General features: G+C 40.4%; 1 protein-coding gene across 4 annotated transcripts in view; it reads left to right on the forward strand.

The window, feature by feature from the left end:
- LOC124127873 (serine/threonine-protein phosphatase 6 regulatory ankyrin repeat subunit C-like) overlaps nucleotides 1–24773 on the forward strand; it is a 42670-nt gene that overhangs the window by 13015 nt on the left and 4882 nt on the right. For 3 of the 4 annotated variants that reach the window (XM_048388229.1, XM_048388216.1, XM_048388223.1), the window contains exons 4-5: nucleotides 288–797; nucleotides 23079–24655. In XM_048388229.1, the coding sequence (XP_048244186.1) occupies nucleotides 288–797; nucleotides 23079–24655 (2087 nt within the window). Of the gene's footprint in view, nucleotides 1–287; nucleotides 798–12190; nucleotides 12433–20386; nucleotides 20758–20946; nucleotides 21031–22631; nucleotides 24656–24773 lie in introns of those variants that run through there. The other variant, XM_048388234.1, reaches the window with a different exon arrangement.

Consider the following 24773-nt stretch of genomic DNA (forward strand, 5'->3'; position numbering starts at 1 on the left):
ATCGTTTTCTCTATGCTTGCAATTCAGTTTGTATCAACAACTGATGCCACAATGCCAAGCACTCGTCACTGATCAAAGATGGTGATGTTCAGTGTTCAGTTTAAAATACTGTGGAGACATAAAAGATTTTTCAGTGAAAGTTGAAATATTTCATCATGAGAAAATTCAGATGATCCTTTCTCCTCCTACACAAAACGATGTTCCACACAGTATGATAGAGGTATCTATTTTGGTTTCTTATGTTTCATTCCAAGTGTTCATAGTAAATAGTTTTCATTCCTCCACAGGTACCCTTGATTTGCGCACAGACGAAGCGAAGAAGATTTTTCTTCCAACTGAACCCTACAAAGACATGAAACGAAAATTGAAGGAATTTGGACATGTGACCATCTGCGGGGCTTCGGGAGAAGGCAAGACAACGATGGCTCTGGTGTTAGGGTCAAAGTATAGATGCAAAGGCTACGAGGTCGTGTTTGTGGAGAATATTGAGAAGTTTGACTTAGACCACTGTCTTAGTAGACACCCCAGAGTATTCCTCATAGTAGATGACATGTTTGGTACTGTTGGAATATCTGCGAATACATCACAGGTGAAATCCTTTCTAGACAACCTTCTCCTCCATTTAGAACAAAAGTGGAGTGTGGAAAAGCTGCAGTCAGAAATGCATGAAAGCTATAATGCTGTTGGTAAATCCAGAAAGAAAGTGCAGAGTCAACCAGAATTTCAAACAAAAGATAGTGATACTGTTGGTAAATCCAGAAAGAAAGTGCAGAGTCAACCAGAATTTCAAACAAAAGATATTCGTGTGATCTTCACATCAAAGTCATACAACTTCCATGATGGACTTGCAAAACTGCAGTATGAGGGTTTCAAACTGTTCAATGGTCAAACTGTAATGGATTTAACCACACAAGATAAATACTGGCTTTCTGACAAAGAGAAAAAGACAATATTTGAACAACATAGGAATGCTCTTGGTGACCGCTCCATGCAACATATACCTGATTACAGTGAGCTGGAAATCTGTTCAAATATCTTTGGATTCCCTCTTATTTGTAAACTTTGTTTTGAATTTTCATCTTTCTACAAAAATGCAAAAGCTTTTTTCAAGGAACCTCTGTTTTATCTCAGGCTAGAACTAAACCTTTTGCTTGAAGAGAGAAATGACCGATCAGCCATTCTGGTTCTGATGCTACTGTGTGAAGACAAATTGGACCTGACCAAGTTAGACAGTGAAGGTGAGGATAAGGAAATCGACAGCCTGGTCAAAACTGTTTTACGGCTGATGTCTGACGCTACACGTTCAGGCATGTACAAAGCAGCTAAAAGTTTGAGAGGTACATTTTTCACAAGAGGAGACACTGTTGGATTTGCTCATTCTTCAATCTATGATGCTTGTGCCTGTGCCTTGTACAATATCAGTCCAATCTTTGTTTTGAAGCACTGCAGTGATGACTTTCTGTTTGAAAGGGTACAAGGTGATAAGGTTGAAGAAACCAAAGTTGATGATCATCTCCATTTGATATATGTCTCAGAGAATTATGATGGCCTACTTACCACAAGGTTTGCACAGTCTATCAAACAAGGACAGTTTTCTAAATCAGTGACACATCCAATTCTCAAACAAGACGCCACAGTTTTCAAGCTGCTCAACAAACTTCAGTGTGATCGGACAAAACAGCTTCATCAGCATAATCAAACTGATTCTGAGGAAGAACCTTGGTTTCACAAGAAAGAGAAAGGACAATGCTTTCTGTATTGGGCAGTTCTTGGACATAATGCACGTCTAGTTACAGATATAGAACACACAACTGGAGAAGAGTTCACTCAAGGAGAAATCAGTGATGCCATGGAAGGATGTGCACAAAGCAACAACGTGACAGCATTGAAATGGCTGTTCAGCAGGAGTGAGAAACATGACCATCAGTTGACACTGAACAGACTTTTGTTGGTAGCTGCTGAAAGTGGCAGCTCTGACATACTAGTGTATCTGCTGCAGGAAGGCGCTGATATTAACACAAGTGACAAAAACATGCAAAACATCTTCCATCTTGTCAGTAAATCAGGAACGGAAAAAACCCTGAAAGTCCTGTTAACCAGGAAACCTGGCAATAATGTTATAAACTCTGTTGATGTGAATGGCAGGACCCCTGTCATGGTTGCAGCACACACGGGATCAGAGGGATGTTTTAAGTTACTGCAGACAATATCAAACTTGAATGTGAAAGACAAATATAGCTACCGAATTATTCATCTTGCCTGCATTGGTGGTACCAAGGCTATAGTGCAACATGTCCTGTCTCCTTCTAACATCAACAGTAGAGGGAGGCATGGATACACACCAGTAATGGTGGCAGCTGTCAGTGGACATCAAAGTGTGTTTGATCTCCTTGTGTCCAACCAAGCTGACCTCACACTGGTGGATACAGATGGTAATAGTTTACTTCATCTTGCCTGTCAGGGTGGGAACACAGCTATAGTACAGCATGTCCTGTCACCTTCTAACATCAACAGTAGAGGGATACATGGATTCACACCAGTAATGGTGGCAGCTGTCAGTGGACATCAAAGTGTGTTTGACCTCCTTGTGTCCAACCAAGCTGACCTCACACTGGTGGATACAGATGGTAATAGTTTACTTCATTTTGCCTGTGAGGGTGGAAACACTGCTATAGTACAACATGTTCTGTCTCCTTCTAACATTAACAGTAGAGGGATATATGGATACACATCAGTAATGGTGGCAGCTTTCAGTGGACATCAAAGTGTGATTGACCTCCTTGTGTCCAACCAAGCTGACCTCACACTGGTGGATACAGATGGAAATAGTTTACTTCATCTTGCCTGTGAGGGTGGAAACACTGCTATAGTACAACATGTCCTGACTCCTTCTAACATCAACAGTAGAGGGATATATGGATACACACCAGTAATGGTGGCAGCTTTCAATGGACATCAAAGTGTGTTTGATCTCCTTGTGTCCAACCAAGCTGATCTCACACTGGTGGATACAGATGGTAATGGGTTACTTCATCTTGCCTGTCGTGGTGGGAACACTGCTATAGTACAACATGTTCTGTCTCCTTCTAACATCAACAGTAGAGGGATACATGGATACACACCAGTAATGGTGGCAGTTGTCAGTGGACATCAAAGTGTGATTGACCTCCTTGTGTCCAACCAAGCTGATCTCACACTGGTGGATACAGATGGTAATTGTTTACTTCATCTTGCCTGTCGGGGTGGAAACACTGCTATAGTACAACATGTTCTGTTTCCTTCTAACATCAACATTAGAGGGATACATGGACACACACCAGTAATGGTGGCAGCTGTCAGTGGACATCAAAGTGTGTTTGACCTCCTTGTGTCCAACCAAGCTGACCTCACACTGGTGGATACATATGGTGACAGTTTACTTCATCTTGCCTGTCAGGGTGGGAACACTGCTATAGTACAACATGTCCTGTCTCCATCTAACATCAACAGTAGAGGGATGCATGGATGCACACCAGTAATGGTGGCAGCATTAAGTGGACATCAAAGTGTGTTTGACCTCCTTGTGTCCAACCAAGCTGACCTCACACTGGTGGATACATCTGGTAATAGTTTACTTCATTTTGCCTGTCATGGTGGCAACACAGCTATAGTGCAACATGTCCTGTCTCCTTCTAACATCAACAGCAGAGGGAGGCATGGATGCACACCAGTAATGGTGGCAGCTGTCAGAGGACATCAAAGTGTGTTTGAGCTCCTAATGTCCAACAAAGCTGACCTCACACTGGTGGATACAGATGGTCATAGTTTACTTCATCTTGCCTGTCAGGGTGGGAACAATGCTATAATACTACATGTCCTGTCATGGATACACACCAGCCAAGAATCTTCAAACAGTTAAGCACCCTCACTGATTAAACTCTCTCCTATCAAACAAATCAACAGTAGAGGGAGTCAAGGAGACACACCAGTTATGAAGGCTGGATTTCATGGATATAAAGATGTGGTCGACCTCCTTGTGCAGCACAAAGCTGACCTCACACTTCTAACAGACAGGGATGAGGACATTGAATGTGTAGCTCAGATGGGTGGACATCCAGCACTAACCAGTTATCTTCAAATTGTGAACCATCCACACTGATTAAACTGTCTCCTATCAAACAAATCAACAGGACTGTTCTTTACCATGCTATACATTCACCTGCAAGTTTGGATACACTGGTACAGAAAAAGAAAGATGCACAGCCTTTTGAAGAAAGAAATGCTTACACAGGATTCAGGAAACAAAGTGCATTTGTAAGACAGTTACTCAATTGTTATCCTAATATAAGACAATAACAATTCACTGAATGATTTGGTTATATGTAATCAGACTGGTATGCCGCAAGAAGTGGGGGGCGCACCCTTGATAAGCAAGATTTTCTGCAGATCAGTTGTTGTAAAAACATTTGAAGTAGAAACCCCAAAATGTGGTCTCTTGAAAGATACAAGACTCCACTGCCAGAATATAACATGGTGAGTCACTCAGTTAATAGCCATAATCCGGTGCACGAAATCTCCCATGGTAGTACCTGTTGCTAATTACAGGACACAGGACATGCAGTCTATCTCACAAGCTCTTACATAATCTGTGGGCCTGGCGCCATGTTGTTGATATCGACAGCCAAACATTGCCTTGTTACTCGCATTCTGGTTGGTTTCCATGACTGAGTAGCGAAGCAAATCAAACTGGCTAATGAAAATCAAGGGCGGGTAATTTGTGATCACGAGTTTGGTGTTTTGGGTACAGAGTTGGTAAAAAACTGCAAGTGACAACAGATCACGTTGACAATATGGTGAAGCAGAATAGTTTCCGGAAAGTGACATCTCGTGAGTGACTAAAAAAAACACGCATCATCATTTTGTATGGTGGTAAATCTGGACAGAATTGAAGTGACCTAATAGATATGACTTTAATGAGATTACCATCATTGATATGTTGGCTGTAGGAGCAAAGTTTGTTACATTTCCTATTTAAATTAGGCCCGTTAAGGGTGCTGCTTAATATATTTGCTTGGTTTTGAGATTGACAGATGTTACAGACTTCAAAGCTTTATACCCCTAGGATGTTTTTACATATGATTAGATGACATGAGAGGTTCAAAAAGCCTGTGTACGCCATAACTTGAGTACTTATTAATGGAATTTCATGAATCTTAGTATATGTGATCTCTAGCGTTTGGTGACCTCCATATAAGGTCAAGGTCACTGGAGGTCAAATAATAGTGAGTGAGTGAGTATGGTTTTACTGTCCTGGGCTGTGGGGGTCACACTTGATTTACCAGATCTGGGAAGGTCACGTGTCATTGTCCAGATAAAGAGGACACGTAAACGAAAACCCTGCACTTTCATGGACCTTGTGTTCATGTTTAACATGCAGATCACACACAGGCATGGTCACATGGTTTGCACGTGGATGAGTTTTGGAGAATTTGCATGTTTGTAGTCTGTATTTTGCCTTAAGGCAACGGTAACAATAGTGTTATGTTTGGACCACCTGTATATTCATGATTCCTGTATCACAATGTGTAAAAGTCCGACATTGTAGCAGTTGCTGGTTGAAGTCATTTCATTTTGTCTGTCTTTATCATGTTTATTTAAGGAATTGTACTTTCATTAAAAATGTGTGTTCACAATGTATCTTGAGCATTTATATGTAAATAGAACTTGACAAGACTTTATAAACATATCTTGATCGTTCGTGATTGAGATTGAATGTCAAGGTAATTAAACCAGATGTGCTTGTTATGTAAGGCAGCTAGAGGCATAGGACTTTCAAGATTTCAAGGTTGTACTGCATTGCATGTGTTTTCCCATACTGAAGTTATGTTATAAAACAGAAGTGCTTATACCTTGGCTATTACGGTAGAGAGTTGCATGGGACTTTCTGATTCAAAGTTGTACTGTGCTGGGCATGTGTGCAGTCAGTGCCTTAACTGATGTCACTATCAAAGTGGCAGGTTATTATGATTTAAAGATCTATAAAGGTATATTTATAAAGGTCTAACAATATCTGTACATCTTGTAACCTTAATGTTGTAGAAAATAAGTATCATTTTATGCTTGTGCGTAAACTTCTTCAATTAAGAAACAAGTATATTCCAAAGAAGTTTACATCTTATCCAAATATCAATTTGTTTTGCCCACTCATGTCAACCTCAAATATTACTTTATTACAAAATATTGCATTGTACATACATCATGCATTGTTAGTCAGAGGAAACACGCATACCAGTGCCTTAACTGATGTCACTATCAAGTGATTCACCATATATGTTTTTGTTGGGAATTCTCTGGGGCTTCATGAAGAGGTTTGCATGTAACGCTAACAGCTTTCTCGTTCAGCATGTATAATCTGCAATATATTCACTTGTAAAATTAGGATGTTTATAATGGTTTAATTTATGCAATTAATATGAACAAGTTTCCTTTCAAGTTGTGTTATGTTTACTTTTTTCAATGCTGGAATATGTGTGTCATGACATTTAAACTATTTCTTATGTGTAAGAGTATTGTATTAATGCTTTTGTTTTTAGCATCCTGTCATTTAATTATATTTAACTCATGTTCACTTCTCAACATCAATAGCATACATCAACATGACCAAGAATAAACTGGATCAAATCTCTCGGAATCTGTGGTCCAATGACAAGTTATTGAAGCAGGTTGAATCAGAATATGTTGTCCGTGCATCACTGTCAATGTGTGTACATCGTTTAACTGCTTGCATACAGAGATTGTCATAATAAATACTACTTGGCCATGAATCAGCACTGGTGCTACGCTAGTTGTCTGTTTGTATATTTCTTTCTAAAAACTGCAGGGCAAAAGAAAGCATGCACTTAAAAAAATGGATTTGACCAATTACAAATGTTATCAAAATGTCCCTTGGCTGAAAACAGTCACCATATCTGCAAACATGAGGTCCAAAACACAACTATGATACCCATATCAAATACATCACCATCAAATAACAATTGTTTCTTTCATTCTTAGTCCCCATCAAACATAGGTGCATACATTCTTTTGCCCGGCAGTTTATTAAGAATGTTAAGATGACTTATGAAATATGTAGCATGATAAGAATCGTTCTTGTATCCATTACTTGTATCATGCTATTCTGTTATATGAGCGATGACTGCAATTAATATGAACAATTGTGAAAATGAATAATAACTTAATCACATTGGCTATATGGCTTTAATAATTATCAACATTTTATATGCCTGCACAAGTCTACATATCAATTTTCTGCTTCCTATTAGGCGTGCCAGAACATGGGTTCGAATCCTGGGTCGCCCTCATTATGTTTCTAGGTTTGCCAGCACCATATTCATGTTCATAGACTTCACCAAAGTGGTAAATGTCCAAGACCTGCATCACTTCAGGCGTTTCTCCCACATGAAGCTGGCACTTTGGTGTAACCGAAAAATTATTCAAAGCGATGTTTTCCCACAATCGTGATATTGTTAAGGCATGCATCATGTCTTTCATCGCTAAACCACACTTAACATGGGATGACATTTCACTCTTAACATTATACAGGGCCATGACGTCACGCAACAAGGTTTCAATTGAGTGACCTCAAAGTTTAACGTGAATGTTGCTGTGCAACTCTCATTCAGTTAATCCCAAGCATCTCTTTGTATTCCATGCTGGGTTGTGGTTTCTGATACCGACTTCAGAACATATTTTCTTTAATTTCCTACTAAATTGAAATGCAGTCAAAATGTAGATGTCCCAATAACGAAAGAAAAACATGGATATCTTAATACTTTCATTTGGGTGCCCGTTGATTGGGTTTTCGCTTATTATCTAGTATTTTTTTCGTAAATCACAAAGGACCTAACACATGCATGTCAGTTCAATCCAGCCATTAGAACTTGAATCATTAAATTACCGTGAACATTAAACATGTTAAAACTGTCAAAACCGTCATGCTGTTGATCAAGCGACATTATTGGTAATAAATGCATCCACGAATTAACTGAGTGAGTGAGTTTGATTTTTATGCCGCTTATAGCAATATTCCGGCGGGGGACACCAGAAATGGGCTTCACACATTGTACCCATGTCGGGAATCGAACCCGGGACTTCGGCGTGACGAGCGAATGCTGTCACCACTAGGCTACCCGACCGACCCACGAATTAACTGAACATGAATATAGTTTTCTTTTGGTATACCCATATTATGCATATACTACAAAAGGTAACTTCGCCCAATCTGTTTCATAAACCCATCATGAAGCTGGCACGTTCTCCACACGTGATGGCGATTGGATACTAAGCATCGTGTACTACTGGAAGAGACATATGTTCTGTGATTGTCCTCAATGGTCCATGTACTGCCAGTCAAAAGTGCATGTAAGCACATAATGCAACCTGAGGCTGTAGTCAGTATCGATCTGCAAAGTTTACTATTCACACAAAAAGTCGGTCCGTCTCGTTATATCTCTGATAACTTTTATCAGTAGACATTCCATTTACATGTCACTAGCATGTCAGAAAATACACCTGATTAGACCTCTCTACCACCAGTTGCTGTCTACCATATCTGTTAGCAATGAATATTTTGTTTATCATGTTTATTAGATAGACTGTCCAGTGGTTAAGTTTTTGTTTCTATGTGTTTTATTCCATCTCATTGATGTGTATAATGCTATTTATAATAGGATGGTTCGAAGGAGTAAATGAATACCAAAAACTCGGTCCTTTGAATTGCTGCTAAACAAGATCCTAATAATGGATATAATCGGTTATGATGGATTAAAGTATACGTTGGTTATATTGATGTGAATGATGTATATAAATCTAAAACAATCAGGACTCCAAGCCAATCACATCTCGTATTGTGGTACCTGTCCACATCTCGTATTGTGGTACCTGTCCACATCTCGTATTGTGGTACCTGTCCACATCTCGTATTGTGATACCTGTCCACACCTCGTATTGTGGTACCTGTCCACATCTCGTATTGTGGTACCTGTCCACATCTCGTATTGTGGTACCTGTCCACACCTCGTATTGTGGTACCTGTCCACATCTCGTATTGTGGTACCTGTCCACATCTCGTATTGTGGTACCTGTCCACATCTCGTATTGTGATACCTGTCCACATCTCGTATTGTGGTACCTGTCCACACCTCGTATTGTGGTACCTGTCCACACCTCGTATTGTGGTACCTGTCCACACCTCGTATTGTGGTACCTGTCCACATCTCGTATTGTATTACCTGTCCACATCTCGTATTGTGGTACCTGTCCACATCTCGTATTGTGGTACCTGTCCACATCTCGTATTGTGGTACCTGTCCATATCTCGTATTGTGATACCTGTCCACATCTCGTATTGTGGTACCTGTCCACACCTCGTATTGTGGTACCTGTCCACACCTCGTATTGTGGTACCTGTCCATATCTCGTATTGTGATACCTGTCCACATCTCGTATTGTGGTACCTGTCCACACCTCGTATTGTGGTACCTGTCCACACCTCGTATTGTGGTACCTGTCCACACCTCGTATTGTGGTACCTGTCCACATCTCGTATTGTATTACCTGTCCACATCTCGTATTGTGGTACCTGTCCACATCTCGTATTGTGGTACCTGTCCACATCTCGTATTGTGGTACCTGTCCATATCTCGTATTGTGATACCTGTCCACATCTCGTATTGTGGTACCTGTCCACATCTCGTATTGTGGTACCTGTCCACATCTCGTATTGTGGTACCTGTCCACACCTCGTATTGTGGTACCTGTCCACACCTCGTATTGTGGTACCTGTCCACACCTCGTATTGTGGTACCTGTCCACACCTCGTATTGTGGTACCTGTCCACGTCTCGTATTGTGATACCTGTCCACATCTCGTATTGTGGTACCTGTCCACATCTCGTATTGTGGTACCTGTCCACATCTCGTATTGTGGTACCTGTCCACACCTCGTATTGTGGTACCTGTCCACACCTCGTATTGTGGTACCTGTCTCTGCAAGCCATGAAGATGACGCAATGCAAATACAGCCACGAACGCTTTACATCTATATTAACGCAAAACCACATTTAAGTCAATTGTTATAAAAAAATATATCAACATTATAAAAGAACATGACCGCATTAGGCCGGGCTCCGCTACCCTGCATGATTGCCGAACTTGAAATTAAGCCACAGATATTTGGTTATTTGGATAAAATGGCGGATGTGGAGGTACTGGTGGACTGCAGAAAATGAGCTCAGCTCATGCTAAGCGAACCCAATAGCAACCGCTGCCCGGCAACAACCGTTGCCAAGCAACCCATGTTGCTTACAAATGGAGAGACCGTTACCCTGCAACTACCACTGCCAAACAACCTATGTGCAAAGCTTGAAGAGCTAGTATTTGAGGACAACAGGGTGGTTGGGTGCTACAAACGGCAGATGAATGCATGAATATCAAATGCGTGTTGTATGACTGAAGGCTGGAGCGCAAATGCCGATGCCACGCAACAAGATGACATAGTGACGGTCACAAGTCAGACATTTCGTTCTCAGTACTAAATGCTAATAATAACTTCACAAACTGCTTTTTTACCCATCAACACACAAAATACTCGACAACTATATGAAATTGCTGAGTGCGGCATAAAACAACACACAAACTAAAGGCGAAAGTCGTTATGTATGCAAATATGATCTTACATTGTACCTACAGTGAAATGGACTGGTAGCCACGGCAACGATATAACTTGTGTCACCGTGTACTGTGTTGGACTTTGTACAAGGTGTGTAAACCCTGGCAAATATCCAGATCTTATCTCACAACTTAAAAATGTCCTCGTTTATAAAGAGGCCCATTATGGGGACGGCAAGTAATTGACAACAGAAACGTGATCAAATCCTTATGTATTTGGTAATCATGGACGCTTCACACAAAAAACAAGATTTACGAAACTATGAAGTACACACAAGTATGTCTCATTCCGTACAGTCAGTTAACGTTTATATAAATAAGAGTCACAACAACCCTGATCAGGCCCCTTTGCTTGTCACGAGGGGGGAAATTTATTACATCAGGTGATCAGTCTGTACCTTGATCCCATAGCCCAACCACACCCGTCAGCGAGAAGAATGTAAGACCTTTCTTGCGTTTTTGAAGGTTAAATATTTTGTTAAATTTCATGTTCATGCGAATTATATCTTTCTATGCATAGAAAATATTCTATTTGGCGAAATCTTGCATGAAGTTTTAAGTAGCTGCTCCAGCTGTTTCAAATTATACGACGTGTGGTGAGTATACTTCGGTCAAGACAGTGTACTTTTGTTAGTATTGGCAAAACATATGCGATGCATGTAAAGAAAGTATTGAGGGTGAGTTTCTTCTAAAGTGGATGTTCTGGGAAAGTTTCATGTAAAATTGGTGTTGAGGGACAGTTTCCTATAATTTGGGTGTTGAGGGACGGTTTCATGTAAATAGGGTGTTGAGGGATAGTTTCCAGTAAATTGAGTGTCGAGGGATAGTTTCCTTAAAGTGGATGTTGATTGACAGTTTCATGTCAAGTGGGGATTGATGGATAGTTCCCCATAAAGTTGGTGTCGAGGAAGAGTTTCCTGTAAATTTGGTGTTCTGGGACGGTGTCCTGTAAAAATGGTCGTTGAAGAACAGTTTCCTATAATTTCGATGTTGAGGGATAGTTTCCTGTTTTTTGGATGCTGAGGGACGGTTTCCCATACATTTGGTGTTCAGGGACAGTTTCCAGTAAATTGGTCCCCATGGTCCCTAGTATGGTGATCTCCCTTTAGTTACTGACGATCCCCAGCCCATTTTTATATTGTGTTGTTGATACTTATGGCTTTTATATATTCTCAACTAGTTTTAAATTGAATCTGTGATATCCTAGTTATGTACTGTCCTTCGTTGACAGCTTTTTATTTAGCCAAATCTTTGTATTATTAATGTACTTCTCGTCACGATATGGCTGAAATACTGCCGATGTGACGTTAAATCTTAACTCACTCACTCCAGTAAATTGGGTGTTGGGGGATTGTTTCCTGTTAAGTGGATGTTGATTGTGAAGTTAGTGGTGAGGGGGAATTTCCTGTAAAATGGGAATTAAGGGTGAGTTTTCTGTTAGGTGGAGTAACGTTCTCCCCGACGTGTGTAGACCCGTGCTCTTCCATCCCCTCGACGGACGTGAAATCTTGATTCGTCGCTGGATCAGACATCTCCCCATCGCAGTTGAGGCCATACCCTGTGTTGATGACATCAATGCAGTCGTCGTTGACGATGTTGTCGACTCAATATGACGCGTCAAAAGGACGTCTTACTCGTAGACCTGCTGCTCTTAAACGGTTTTGTACGGCCTGGTTGGAGATTCTACGCAGTCCGGGTATTTGGGATGCGGCTGTCGTCTTTTCACGTAGGTGGCGCAGTCGAATGTAACGATCTTGGGCAGTAGTGGTTACTCTTGGTCGTCCTGACCTTGGCCGATCACGTGTTGACCCATGCTGTTGAAACTGATCCCATAGCCGTGTAATGGCGCTGGGCGCTACATTGAAAACCCTGGCTACAGCTGATCGGGATTCCCCTGCCTGTAAACGGCCTATGGCGTTGTTTCTTTACACTTAGGTAAATCTTGGCATGTTGTTGAACTCTCACTGTTTGATTTTGTGTCTATTCGTGCTTGGGAATTCCCAGGGGTTGCCCCAGGAATGTGGATGTAGTCCGTCAGTGTGTACGTCATTTCATGAATTTGGTCTCGTGAAAAACGTATGAACATCAAATTGTGTCATCCATACAATTATGAACGTCAATTTCGCGGTCATGTGACCGACCTCTCGTCCAACAGAAGAGCCGTATGTTGTGTAAACTTCAAACAAAAAAATACATATTTATATGCAAGTTTCAGGGACACTGAAATGATGACCGACATCCTTGATATAAAGCAGGTGAGCTACAGAGCCCATGGCTCACTGCTGTCAAAACCCGTGAAGATCCGGGGTAGAATAGGTCTTCAGCAACCCATACTTCATCTTCCCGAGGCAAGGTAGTTAACTGACTATAACAGTCCAGTTTGCACCCTTGCCGAACTAGGCTGGTATTATGGAGTTACATTTTTGCTGGACTAACGAGTCTATGTATAGTCCAATCAAAATTTCGCAATGAAATAGAAATCCGGTTCGTAAACTGTCGTCAGATTACGGTCGATTGCAGGATTTGCAAAGCATGTGCAACGGCAACTCGTTGTCAGACATTTTCCAAACCTTTCCATGTTTTTAATCACGGTGCCCGCGTGATGTAAGACCCGTTTTCACACAATATATATAGATCTTGAATAACGATCAGATCGTCTTGACTGGGCGCCGCCATTTTGTTTGAAACAAGTGCAAGTGATGGAATCGGATCACAGGAACTCGTTATTGGTCAGTAAATAAAACTACTAGTATATACCCCCTATATGTAAGTAGAGAAAATGAGCGTCACTCGCCATCTTGCCGGTTTGTTTACATTCGATATCCAAGGCTATTTTTATATTGTACGCTTATATTGACAAGCGCATTTCTGGCCGTAGATTGATCGATAACACATTTTTACACATGTACAAGTCATCGACATTCGATTGATGTCCCTTACTCACCGAAATATCGACAGTTTATTTCGCGAGCTGGGAAAATGTTACGAACCCCGAGGGCAAGCAGATTTCAAACGCGGGCGGAACCCCGAGCGCAAGCAGATTTCAAACGCGGGCGGAAACGAGCGAGCCACCTGATTGGCTGACCTACTTATGCCAAGTCAGCGTGAAAACAACAACACATTTGCAACCCACGTGGGTTCAAAATGATAGATTTGACTGAAGAACAAGTATTTGCATGGAATTTGATCCAAGATGGACACAACACTCTGATCATTGGCCAGGCTGGCACAAGAAATACGGTTCTTAACAAGGAAATTACGGAGAGTGAGTGAGTAAGGTTTTACGCCGCTTTTAGCAATATTCCAGCACTATCACGGTGGGGGACCCCAGAAATGGGCTTCACACATTGTACCCATGTGGGGAATCGAACCCGGGTGTTCGGCGTGACGCTTTAACCACTAGGCTACCCGACCGCCCCTACGGAGAGATTGAGGAGAAATGGAAAACTGGTGTCTGTTACTGCTAGAACTGGTATGGCTTCTAAACAGCTTAAGGGGAGAACTCTTCATGATTGGGCTGGGCTGAGTGATGGAAGACACAGAAATCCTGACTTATATAAGATTGAGGAGAAGAAACCTCTCAAATGAAAACTATAACTGAAAATGGAAGTTCAACCCTTTTTAATAAACCCACAAGATATTTACAAGCATGAAATACTCACATCCCCTGTCAATATGACATGTCGGGTGTGTGCAATGCATTAGCTCCTGTGAACTATGTGCCTTTTTGTAAATGGCCTTATTGCAGCACTAAATAAAAGTTATTACTGGTGGTGTTTTTTCCATCTGCAGTTTATGATAGAATATGATACTGAATTTGTAATGAGTAAGGATGAGACATATGGACGAACAACTTCTTTATGACAATTAGGAGCGATGGTTTCGGTGTAGGTTCTAACACCATTATCAAGCACGTGAAGTACAGAGTATGGTTGACAAGAATATATATTGTTTATACAGTTGAGTAGGTTTAAGATCAGTTACACTGTTGTATTTGTAATGAGTTGTGTTTCTGTATGAAGTTAGTCAGTGAATGCAACAACTGTGTCCATGACACTTTTGGAGGAACATACACTCAAGCAATGCAGAACTTACCAACAAAAAATGAAATGTATTCAATACTGTGAGATGACATTATGTGCCAAGTATGGTGACGAAATATAGTACGGTTTTCAAGATCTGCTCCGGAAAGGAGGACTACCGTCATTTTCAGTCTAAATCGAAGTCGTTGCCATTGAAACTCGAAAAAAAAATTTAAATCTAAAACTATCAAAAGGCACCAGTTCACCACTAGATCTATCTATGTGTGAAGTTTGGTGAAGAAATATGGTACGGTTTTCAAGATCTGCTCCGAAAACGAAATGTAACGGACGGACGGACGGACGGACGGACGGCACCCATTCCTATATCCCCCTTCCACTTCGTGGCGGGGGATAATAAACACATTATGTACAAATTGATCTTCCCTGGTATGGAAGTATAACCCTAGTAGGGCTCTGAAAACACGCAAGCAATGAGTAGAAGTATCTCGCGATGCGTCCTACTCCTATCAGCCCTAAATCTCATCTCCCACGTTCAAGTAGTCAAATGTTCATTCAACCCGCCAAGGAGACATACGAATTCCGCGAAGTAGGTTACGTTCGGTCGATTCCGCGAAGCAGGTGCGTTCGAAAGATGTCCCGGTAACCTGTCCAGGAACACCTTCTGAACATAACATACCCCCTTTCTTATATATCTATATATACTATATATTACAGGCAAAGCAAACAACTAACTGAATCGCTGAAATACATGGCAATGTAAGTATGATCATGGACAACATATATACTTACCAACAAAACACTGAAATACATGGCAATGTAAGTATGATCATGGACAATATATATACTTACCAACATACACTGAAATACATGGCAATGTAAGTATGATCATGGACAATATGCATACTTACCAACAAAACACTGAAATACATGGCAATGTAAGTATGATCATGGACAATATATATACTTACCAACATACACTGAAATACATGGCAATGTAAGTATGATCATGGACAATATACATACTTACCAACATACACTGAAATACATGGCAATGTAAGTATGATCATGGACAACATACATACTTACCAACAAAACACTGAAATACATGGCAATGTAAGTATGATCAATGACAACATACATACTTACCAACATTCACTGAAATACATGGCAATGTAAGTATGATCATGGACAATATACATACATACCAACATTCACTGAAATACATGGCAATGTAAGTATGATCATGGACAATATGCATACTTACCAACATACACTGAAATACATGGCAATGTAAGTATGATCATGGACAATATATATACTTACCAACATACACTGAAATACATGGCAATGTAAGTATGATCATGGACAATATGCATACTTACCAACACACACTGAAATACATGGCAATGTAAGTATGATCATGGACAATATACATACTTACCAACACACACTGAAATACATGGCAATGTAAGTATGATCATGGACAATATGCATACTTACCAACATACACTGAAATACATGGCAATGTAAGTATGATCATGGACAATATGCATACTTACCAACATACACTGAAATACATGGCAATGTAAGTATGATCATGGACAATATATATACTTACCAACATACACTGAAATACATGGCAATGTAAGTATGATCATGGACAATATGCATACTTACCAACATACACTGAAATACATGGCAATGTAAGTATGATCATGGACAATATACATACTTACCAACATTCACTGAAATACATGGCAATGTAAGTATGATCATGGACAATATACATACTTACCAACATACACTGAAATACATGGCAATGTAAGTATGATCATGGACAACATATATACTTACCAACAAAACACTGAAATACATGGCATATCCCTTTCATACTGTTATACTGTGCAATCAGGGCTTCTGTCATTTGTTTAAACAATGTTGCATACAACAAACCATTGCCAAGCTCTTTGATCCTGTCAGCTTCCTTTACGTTAGCTACAGCAATGTGGAGATCGTCAGCGAAGTTCTCAACATCTTTGGCACAGCCTTGGTTCCAGCTGCAAAGCTACCCGGCGCCTTTTGCCACCATACTTTCGTTCCAGGCGTTCTAAAGCAATGTCATGTGAAACAGCACGATAACCTAGCTAACCCCTGAATGACCATTATTGCTGCACCTGATAGATATTGCCTGAACTGTACTCTGCAGGTGACGGAGCCTGGTCTACACAAGAGAGAAAGGCAGCTTTCCAGCTTTCATACTGTACAATATCACCTGACAATATATTGAAACACGATTAAGTTGTTTTAACATATCTGTGCCAATAGCATGAAAATGGGAAATGGAAGGGTTCGACAAGTCTGCCATTTGAACAGGATCTATATTTACAGGTCTCCTGTTTGGTGAATGGGCTTCACGTCTATCCACATTTATGGTCTGAAATGGACCCTCAGTTTCAACAAGTTTAACCTCAGTTGGCTTTCTACTAGTTTGTTCAGAACCCTGCTTAAACACCCGAGAGAGTCTAGATAATGTAGAAACATCTGTCCTGCTGTCAAGAAAATCCTGTGCATACGCAACGACTTCACTAAATTCTTCCTCAATCAGGCACATCTCCTGATCAGTCTGGACTACATTAGCCTATTCAAAGTCCAAACAAGCTGCCAGAGTTAGGTCTGTCATGATACCTATGGCTTTTGCCTGAACTGAGTCAACTTGTGAAATACCATCCCTAACCTGCCTACGTGAGGGTTCATCTTCACCATCTATCAAGCCATACAACTTTTTCTTTGCTTTTGTAAATGTGGACTTAACATTTGTTTATTGCCGTTTAAAAAGCAAAATCCTTTTAGTCCAATTCACGGGTGGCCCAGTCGTCTAAGGCGCCGCGATTCGCTGTGCAGAGTTGCGTCACTTGGGCACGCCAGAAACCTATGATTGTGGGTTCGAATCCCGGTTCGGCCCAATTATGTTTCTAGGTTTGTCAGCACCATACCCGTGCTCGTGGGTTTCACCGAAGTGGTAAACGTCTGGGACCTGTATCACATCAGGCTTTCCTCCAACATTAAGGTGACACGCAGCGATATAACTGGAATACTGTTAAAAGCGGCGTTAAAACCCAACTCACACTCACTAGTCCAATCCACCTATTGGATTGACATCAGGTTCAACGGACTTTACACCACTGCTTTCAGTGGGTTTCTTGACTGGCTCAGCCAATCTTGTTGAGCACGCTTAGTCAAGTACTTAGAAACGGTGTAACATTTACATTTCTATACAAATGCACACAAAAACACTTACGAGAAACTGAAAACTAGCAAAACACAACCTATTAGTCATTTCTGCGTTAGGAATCTATCTTGCATTTATAATGACATGATGCAACTATGGGTGAGCAACCACGCTCTGCTAAATGAGCAGAAGAAACCCCTCAAATGAAAACTATAATGTTCAGGAAACGGTTCAACCCTTTTAATAAACCCACAAGATATTTACAATAAACACATTATGTACAAATTGAACTTCCCTGGTATGGAAGTATGCACTAGGAAGTATAACCCTAGTAGGGCTCTGAAAAAACGCAAGCAATGAGTAGGAGCATCTCGCGATGCGTCCTACTCCTATCAGCCCTAAATTTCATCTCGCTGTTCAAGCAGTCACGTGTTACATTCAACAGCCAAAGAGACATACGAATTCCGCGAAGTAGGTTACGTTCGGTCGATTCCGCGAAGCAGGTGCGTTCGAAAGATGTCTCGGTAACCTGTCCAAGAACACCTTCTGAACAAAGATACTTCTTAGTGATGAAAAGAAGAATGTCAACAGGAGGATTAAGGAGACTGATGTGCCGATCATTAATGAGCTAAGCATGTTCAGATGAAATATATTTGAACAGGTAAATATGACATGTATTATATGTATAAACTCCAAACTTAACCATCTTCACTGTTCCATCACAAATCATAATATTAATAGAGTTTAAAACTAGACATGTAATCCTCAACATACCATAACAAAGGTATTTGGTACATGTTAAAATGTAGGAATTATTCTCATGAATATGGCAAGTAACAATATTAATATACTTATTATAGTAGCTAAGACAATGTTTTTTCAAGTGTGTCATTGATTTACACAGTTTTTACTTCTACTCAATGTGCTTTTAGATGGAAGGAGACGGCTTCCTCTGTTCACCATGTGTGTAAATGGACAGCGACAAATTCAATGTTTTGTGTCTTTTCAGATCTCACATTGTGTTTGTGTTCAATCACCAGCTATTCGGTGCCTGGTTGTGATATTTGGAAAAGCATTTTTAATATATTTTCCGAAAACACTTTTGATCTGTCCCAAAATTTCTTCAACTGGTATAGTACTTTTGCTATCTTCAACATACTTTTCATGTAACCTGTAAGAATGTATGAAGAACTTTACATAACTGAAAATTGAAGTAGCTGCCATTGGTAAAAATTCAGAATTTCATATTGTTATTATAATGGCACATCATGAGATTTTGGCGTGTTTGTATTATCCATATGATCATGCATGGGCGAATACAGAAGGGGGGGGGGGGGGGGGGGTGCATGAAATGTTCACTTATTTCATTTTTAATCAGCATGACCAGTATTCATAATGTGATCAGGCACAGGCAATATGCATGAAAATGTGCCTATTAATATTAATATAGTGATGTATTGTTTAAAATTAACCAGCTAATAGTAGATTAGCTTTAGATGACAAGTATATGATAAAATGAAAAACTTGTTCATAATAAATATTTACCATTTGAAACAATTATCTGATGTCATTATTTAGAGACTGCTGGCACTCCAGATAACTGTCTTCAAATTTAGCGCTAATTTCTTTCATAAGAGCGTACACTCCGTCGCAGTGGGTGGTAACATTTTCCTAGCTCGCCAAGTAAACTGTCGATATTTCGGTAAGTAAGGGACATTAAACGAATGTAGATGACTTGTACATGTGTAGAAATGTGTTATCGATCAATCTACGGCCAGAACTGCGCTTGTCAATAAGCGCATAATGAAAACATCGCCTTGGATATCGAATGTAAACAAACCCGCAAGATGGCGAGTGATGTTTTCGATGTTATAATTGAGGCTCACATTTTTTAAATGACAAACAAATATTTGGTTTTGTAGCTGAGAAAATATCTCATCTCGATACAAATCTAATTTGGGTAATAATTAACTAACACTGACTATACTTGTTGGACTGTGTGTGTAGAATCATACCATGATTCATGATTAACATGTTTTGATCACCAACAATATTGTTATTGACAGGGTAAGTTTTAGAATCAAAAGAATGCAAAAGACCAATACAGCCAAAACTTCAGAATAATATACTCTTTAGCACTGTAATTATGTTAAATGAAGTTATTCAGTGTGGAAAGAAAACATCTGATCAATTCAAATGTTGGTTACCATGGTTACCAATGATTCCTCATTATTGGTGTTGACAGGTGACCGTCCTTCAGGGGGCTCCCAGGTGGCCAACACTCTGAACATCATCACTGATGTGATCTACAACCTTGGGCACTTGTGCTTCAGATCCCAAGGCTACCTACTGTCATACAAGCTTGACTTATTGTCATAACATGATTAGATTCCCTTCTATTTTCATAGATGCTTCATGGCGATGTGAAGAGCTGAACTTGTAATGGCCAGTACAGACGAGGACAGTGGACACCATCTGGCAATGGCAACTTCCGGTGAGCAGTCTGAAGGTCACATTGCAACTTCCGGTGAGCAGTCTGGAGGTCACATGGCCACTTCCGGTGAGCAGCCTGGAGGTCACATGGCCACTTCCGGTGAGCAGTCTGGAGGTCACATGGCCACTTCCGGTGAGCAGTCTGGAGGTCACATGGCCACTTCCGGTGAGCAGTCGGGAGGTCACATGGCCATTCCTGATGTTGAATCTGAAAGTTCAGATGTAGAAAACTTAACAGCAGAGGAGGACGTTGTGCTATTGAACCAGCCACCAGTCCCCAGATTCGGTAGGTACAGGTGGTTGTCCTTGTTGCCCCCCTTGTTGCCCCCCATGACAGAGAGAGAGAGAGAGAGAGAGAGAGAGAGAGAGAGAGAGAGAGAGAGAGAAATGAGGTTGTGGCCTCGTAAAATCGAATTAAGCATGGAAATTTGGTTACCATTTTTACTGATAATTCCTCATAAATTGGTGTTTACAGGTGACCATCCTTCAGGGGACTCCCAGGTTGCCAACACTCTGAACATCATCACCGAACAGACCAGACAAGGAACACTTGGGAGAGGTGAGCGTTCATGGCTGAAGGGTCAGTTGTCTACTATATCTTGTGCAAGACTCTTACCATTCTCAGAGTGCAAATGGTGCCTATGTTCAATCGGAATGTTATTTCCCTGGTCCAACATGCCATCCTTATGTATATATGGGTGACGAAGGAACAAAGAGTATACAGACTCCTAAATATTAACAATGATGTTGTGCAAGACACTTAACAATTCTCAGAGAGCAGATTGGTGCTTATTTCTCAGTCCAAATGATATTTCCCGATGATGTGACCCCTAAGAACATGTTGTCTTCACATGGAGCCTTTCATATCAGAGTAAAACATCAGATTTCAATTTGATTGAATTTGTTCAGGGGGCTTGAATCTGGCAATATTGCATACATGGCCTGAATGAAGAAGGATGTTATTTATTATTCTACCATGAATTTGGAATTTACTCAATCCTGATTGGTCAAACAGAGGCTATTAAATCACAATAAATCCCCTCTGATTGAAACAGCTGGTTTCACTGCGGAAGCTCATATTCATAGAATAGTACTATTTTCAGTCATTGTTGGTAGGCATATTTAAATAATTATATCTACAATTACAGGTTACAAAATGCACAGATTCAGTTACTAAAATATTCAAAGGATGTGTGGCAATACATTTCATGCAGAAAACACGATAGAAATGTACAAAGGGAATGTATTTACGTTTTGGAGACAACAGAGAGCTTGGAATTGTGGCCCTTTTCTTTATACAACTGTGACGTCATATCTTTTGCGTCACAATGAGCGGTATGACGTCACAATGGTGACATGCGATGTAGAGCGAAAGCCTTGCAAAGCTTGCTTTGTTTTCTTTAGGGATGCCCACCTCATGTTAGCTTACCAAGTTGCCGTGCTTATATGCTTTCAATGTCTGTCATATGTTTGAGTGAGTTTTATGGTGTAAAAAAACTGCTTGAGTATATACAGCGCCATATTTTGTTCGGTGATTCCGTAATTCAGATTGATAACCCACTCAAAACAATGAACTCATCCCATGCCGCTTCACTGAGTATATATTTGCTAACACCAAAGAGTTCGCGTTTTATTTAGTCATGGTAGAATGGAGATAGACATACTGTGTTTTCAATGTAGAGCTAGGTTACCTGTAGATTTAACCGCGCAAAATTTAACATTTGAAACTCACGCTGCGTGTTCCGTTCCAAATTCAATTTAGCGCGGTTAAATCTACAGGTAACCTAGCTCTACATAGAAAACACAATATGTTTATCTCCTAAATCAAGTTGTTGTTGTGTACACTAAATCAGGAACAAGTTCGTATGAAAAGATCGTTTTCTCTATGCTTGCAATTCAGTGTGTATCAACAACTGATGCCACAATGCCAAGCACTCGTCACTGATCAAAGATGGTGATGTTCAGTGTTCAGTTTAAAGTACTGTGGAGACATAAAAGATTTTTCAGTGAAAGTTGAAATATTTCATCATGAGAAAATTCAGATGATCCTTTCTCCTCCTACACAAAAAGATGTTCCACACAGTATGAAAGAGGTATCTATTTTGGTTTCTTATGTTTCATTCCAAGTGTTCAAAGTAAATAGTTTCCATTCCTCCACAGGTACCCTTGATTTGCGTACAGACGAAGCGAAGAAGATTTTTCTTCCAACTGAACCCTTCAAAGACGTGAAACGAAAATTGAAGGAATTTGGACATGTGACCATCTGCGGGGCTTCGGGAGAAGGCAAGACAACGATGGCTCTGGTGTTAGGTTCACAGTACAGAGACAAAGGCTACGAGGTCGTGTTTGTGGACAACATTGAGAAGTTTGACTTAGACCACTGTCTTACAAGACACCCCAGAGTATTCCTCATAGTAGATGACATGTTTGGTACTGTTGGATTATCTGCGAATACATCACAGGTGAAATCCTTTCTTAACAACCTTCTCCTCCATTTAGAACAAAAGCGGAGTGCGGAAAAGCTGCAGTCAGAAATGCATGAAAGCTATGATGCTGTTGGTAAATCCAGAAGGAAAGTGCAGAGTCAACCAGAATTTCAAACAAAAGATAGTGATGCTGTTGGTAAATCCAGAAAGAAAGTGCAGAGTCAACCAGAATGTCAAACAAAGGATATTCGTGTGATCTTCACATCAAAGTCATACAACTTCCATGATGGACTTGCAAAACTGCAGTACGAGGGTTTCAAACTGTTCAACGGTCAAACTGTAATGGATTTAACCACACAAGATAAATACTGGCTTTCTGACAAAGAGAAAAAGACAATATTTGAACAACATAGGAATGCTCTTGGTGACTGCTCCATGCAACATATACCTGATTACAGTGAGCTGGGAATATGTTCAAATGTCTTTGGATTCCCTCTTATTTGTAAACTTTGTTTTGAATTTTCATCTTTCTACAAAAATGCAAAATCTTTTTTCAAGGAACCTCTGTTTTATCTCAGGCTAGAACTAAAGCATTTGCTTGAAGAGAAAAATGACCGATCAGCCATTCTTGTTCTGATGCTACTGTGTGAAGACAAATTGGACCTGAGCAAGTTAGACAGTGAAGGTGAGGATAAGGAAATCGACAGCCTGGTCAAAACTGTTTTACAGCTGATGTCTGACGCTACACGTTCAGGCATGTACAAAGCAGCTAAAGGTTTGAGAGGTACATTCTTCACAAGAGGAGACACTGTTGGATTTGCTCATTCTTCAATCTATGATGCTTGTATGTGTGCCTTGTACAATATCAGTCCAATCTTTGTTTTGAAGCACTGCAGTGATGACTTTCTGTTTGAAAGGGTACAAGGTGACAAGGTTGAAGAAACCAAAGTTGATGATCATCTCCATTTGATATATGTCTCAGAGAATTATGATAATCTACTTACCACAAGGTTTGCACAGTCTATTAAACTAGGACAGTTTTCTAAATCAGTGACACATCCAATTCTCAAACAAGACACCACCGTTTTCAAGCTGCTCAACAAACTTCAAGGTGATCGGACAAAACAGACTCATCAGCATAATCAAACTGATTCTAAGGAAGAACCTTGGTTTCACAAGAAAGAGAAAGGACAATGTTTTCTGTACTGGGCAGTTCTTGGACATAATGCACGTCTAGTTACATATATAGAACACACAACTGGAGAAGAGTTCACTCAAGGAGAGATCAGTGAGGCCATGGAAGGATGTGCACAAAGCAACAACGTGACAGCATTGAAATGGCTGTTCAGCAGGAGTGAGAAACATGACCATCAGTTGACACTGAACAGACTTTTGTTGGTAGCTGCTGAAAGTGGCAGCTCTGACATACTAGTGTATCTGCTGCAGGAAGGCGCTGATATTAACACAAGTGACAAAAACATGCAAACCATCTTCCATCTTGTCAGTAAATCAGGAATGGAAAAAACCCTGAAAGTCCTGTTAACCAGGAAACCTGGGAATAATGTTATAAACTCTGTTGATGTGAATGGCAGGACCCCTGTCATGGTTGCAGCACACACAGGATCAGAGGGATGTTTTAAGTTACTGCAGACAATATCAAACTTGAATGTGAAAGACAAATATAGCTACGAAATTATTCATCTTGCCAGTTTTCGTGGTGCCAAGGCTATAGTGCAACATGTCCTGTCTCCTTCTAACATAAACAGTAGAGAGAGGCATGGATACACACCAGTAATGCTGGCAGCTTTCAGTGGACATCAAAGTGTGTTTGACCTCCTTGTGTCCAACCAAGCTGACCTCACACTGGTGAATACAG

The sequence above is a fragment of the Haliotis rufescens genome, unplaced genomic scaffold (assembly GCF_023055435.1).
Source record: "Haliotis rufescens isolate VD_foot unplaced genomic scaffold, xgHalRufe1.0.p SCAF_10, whole genome shotgun sequence".
NCBI classification, from domain to species: Eukaryota; Metazoa; Mollusca; class Gastropoda; order Lepetellida; family Haliotidae; genus Haliotis; species Haliotis rufescens.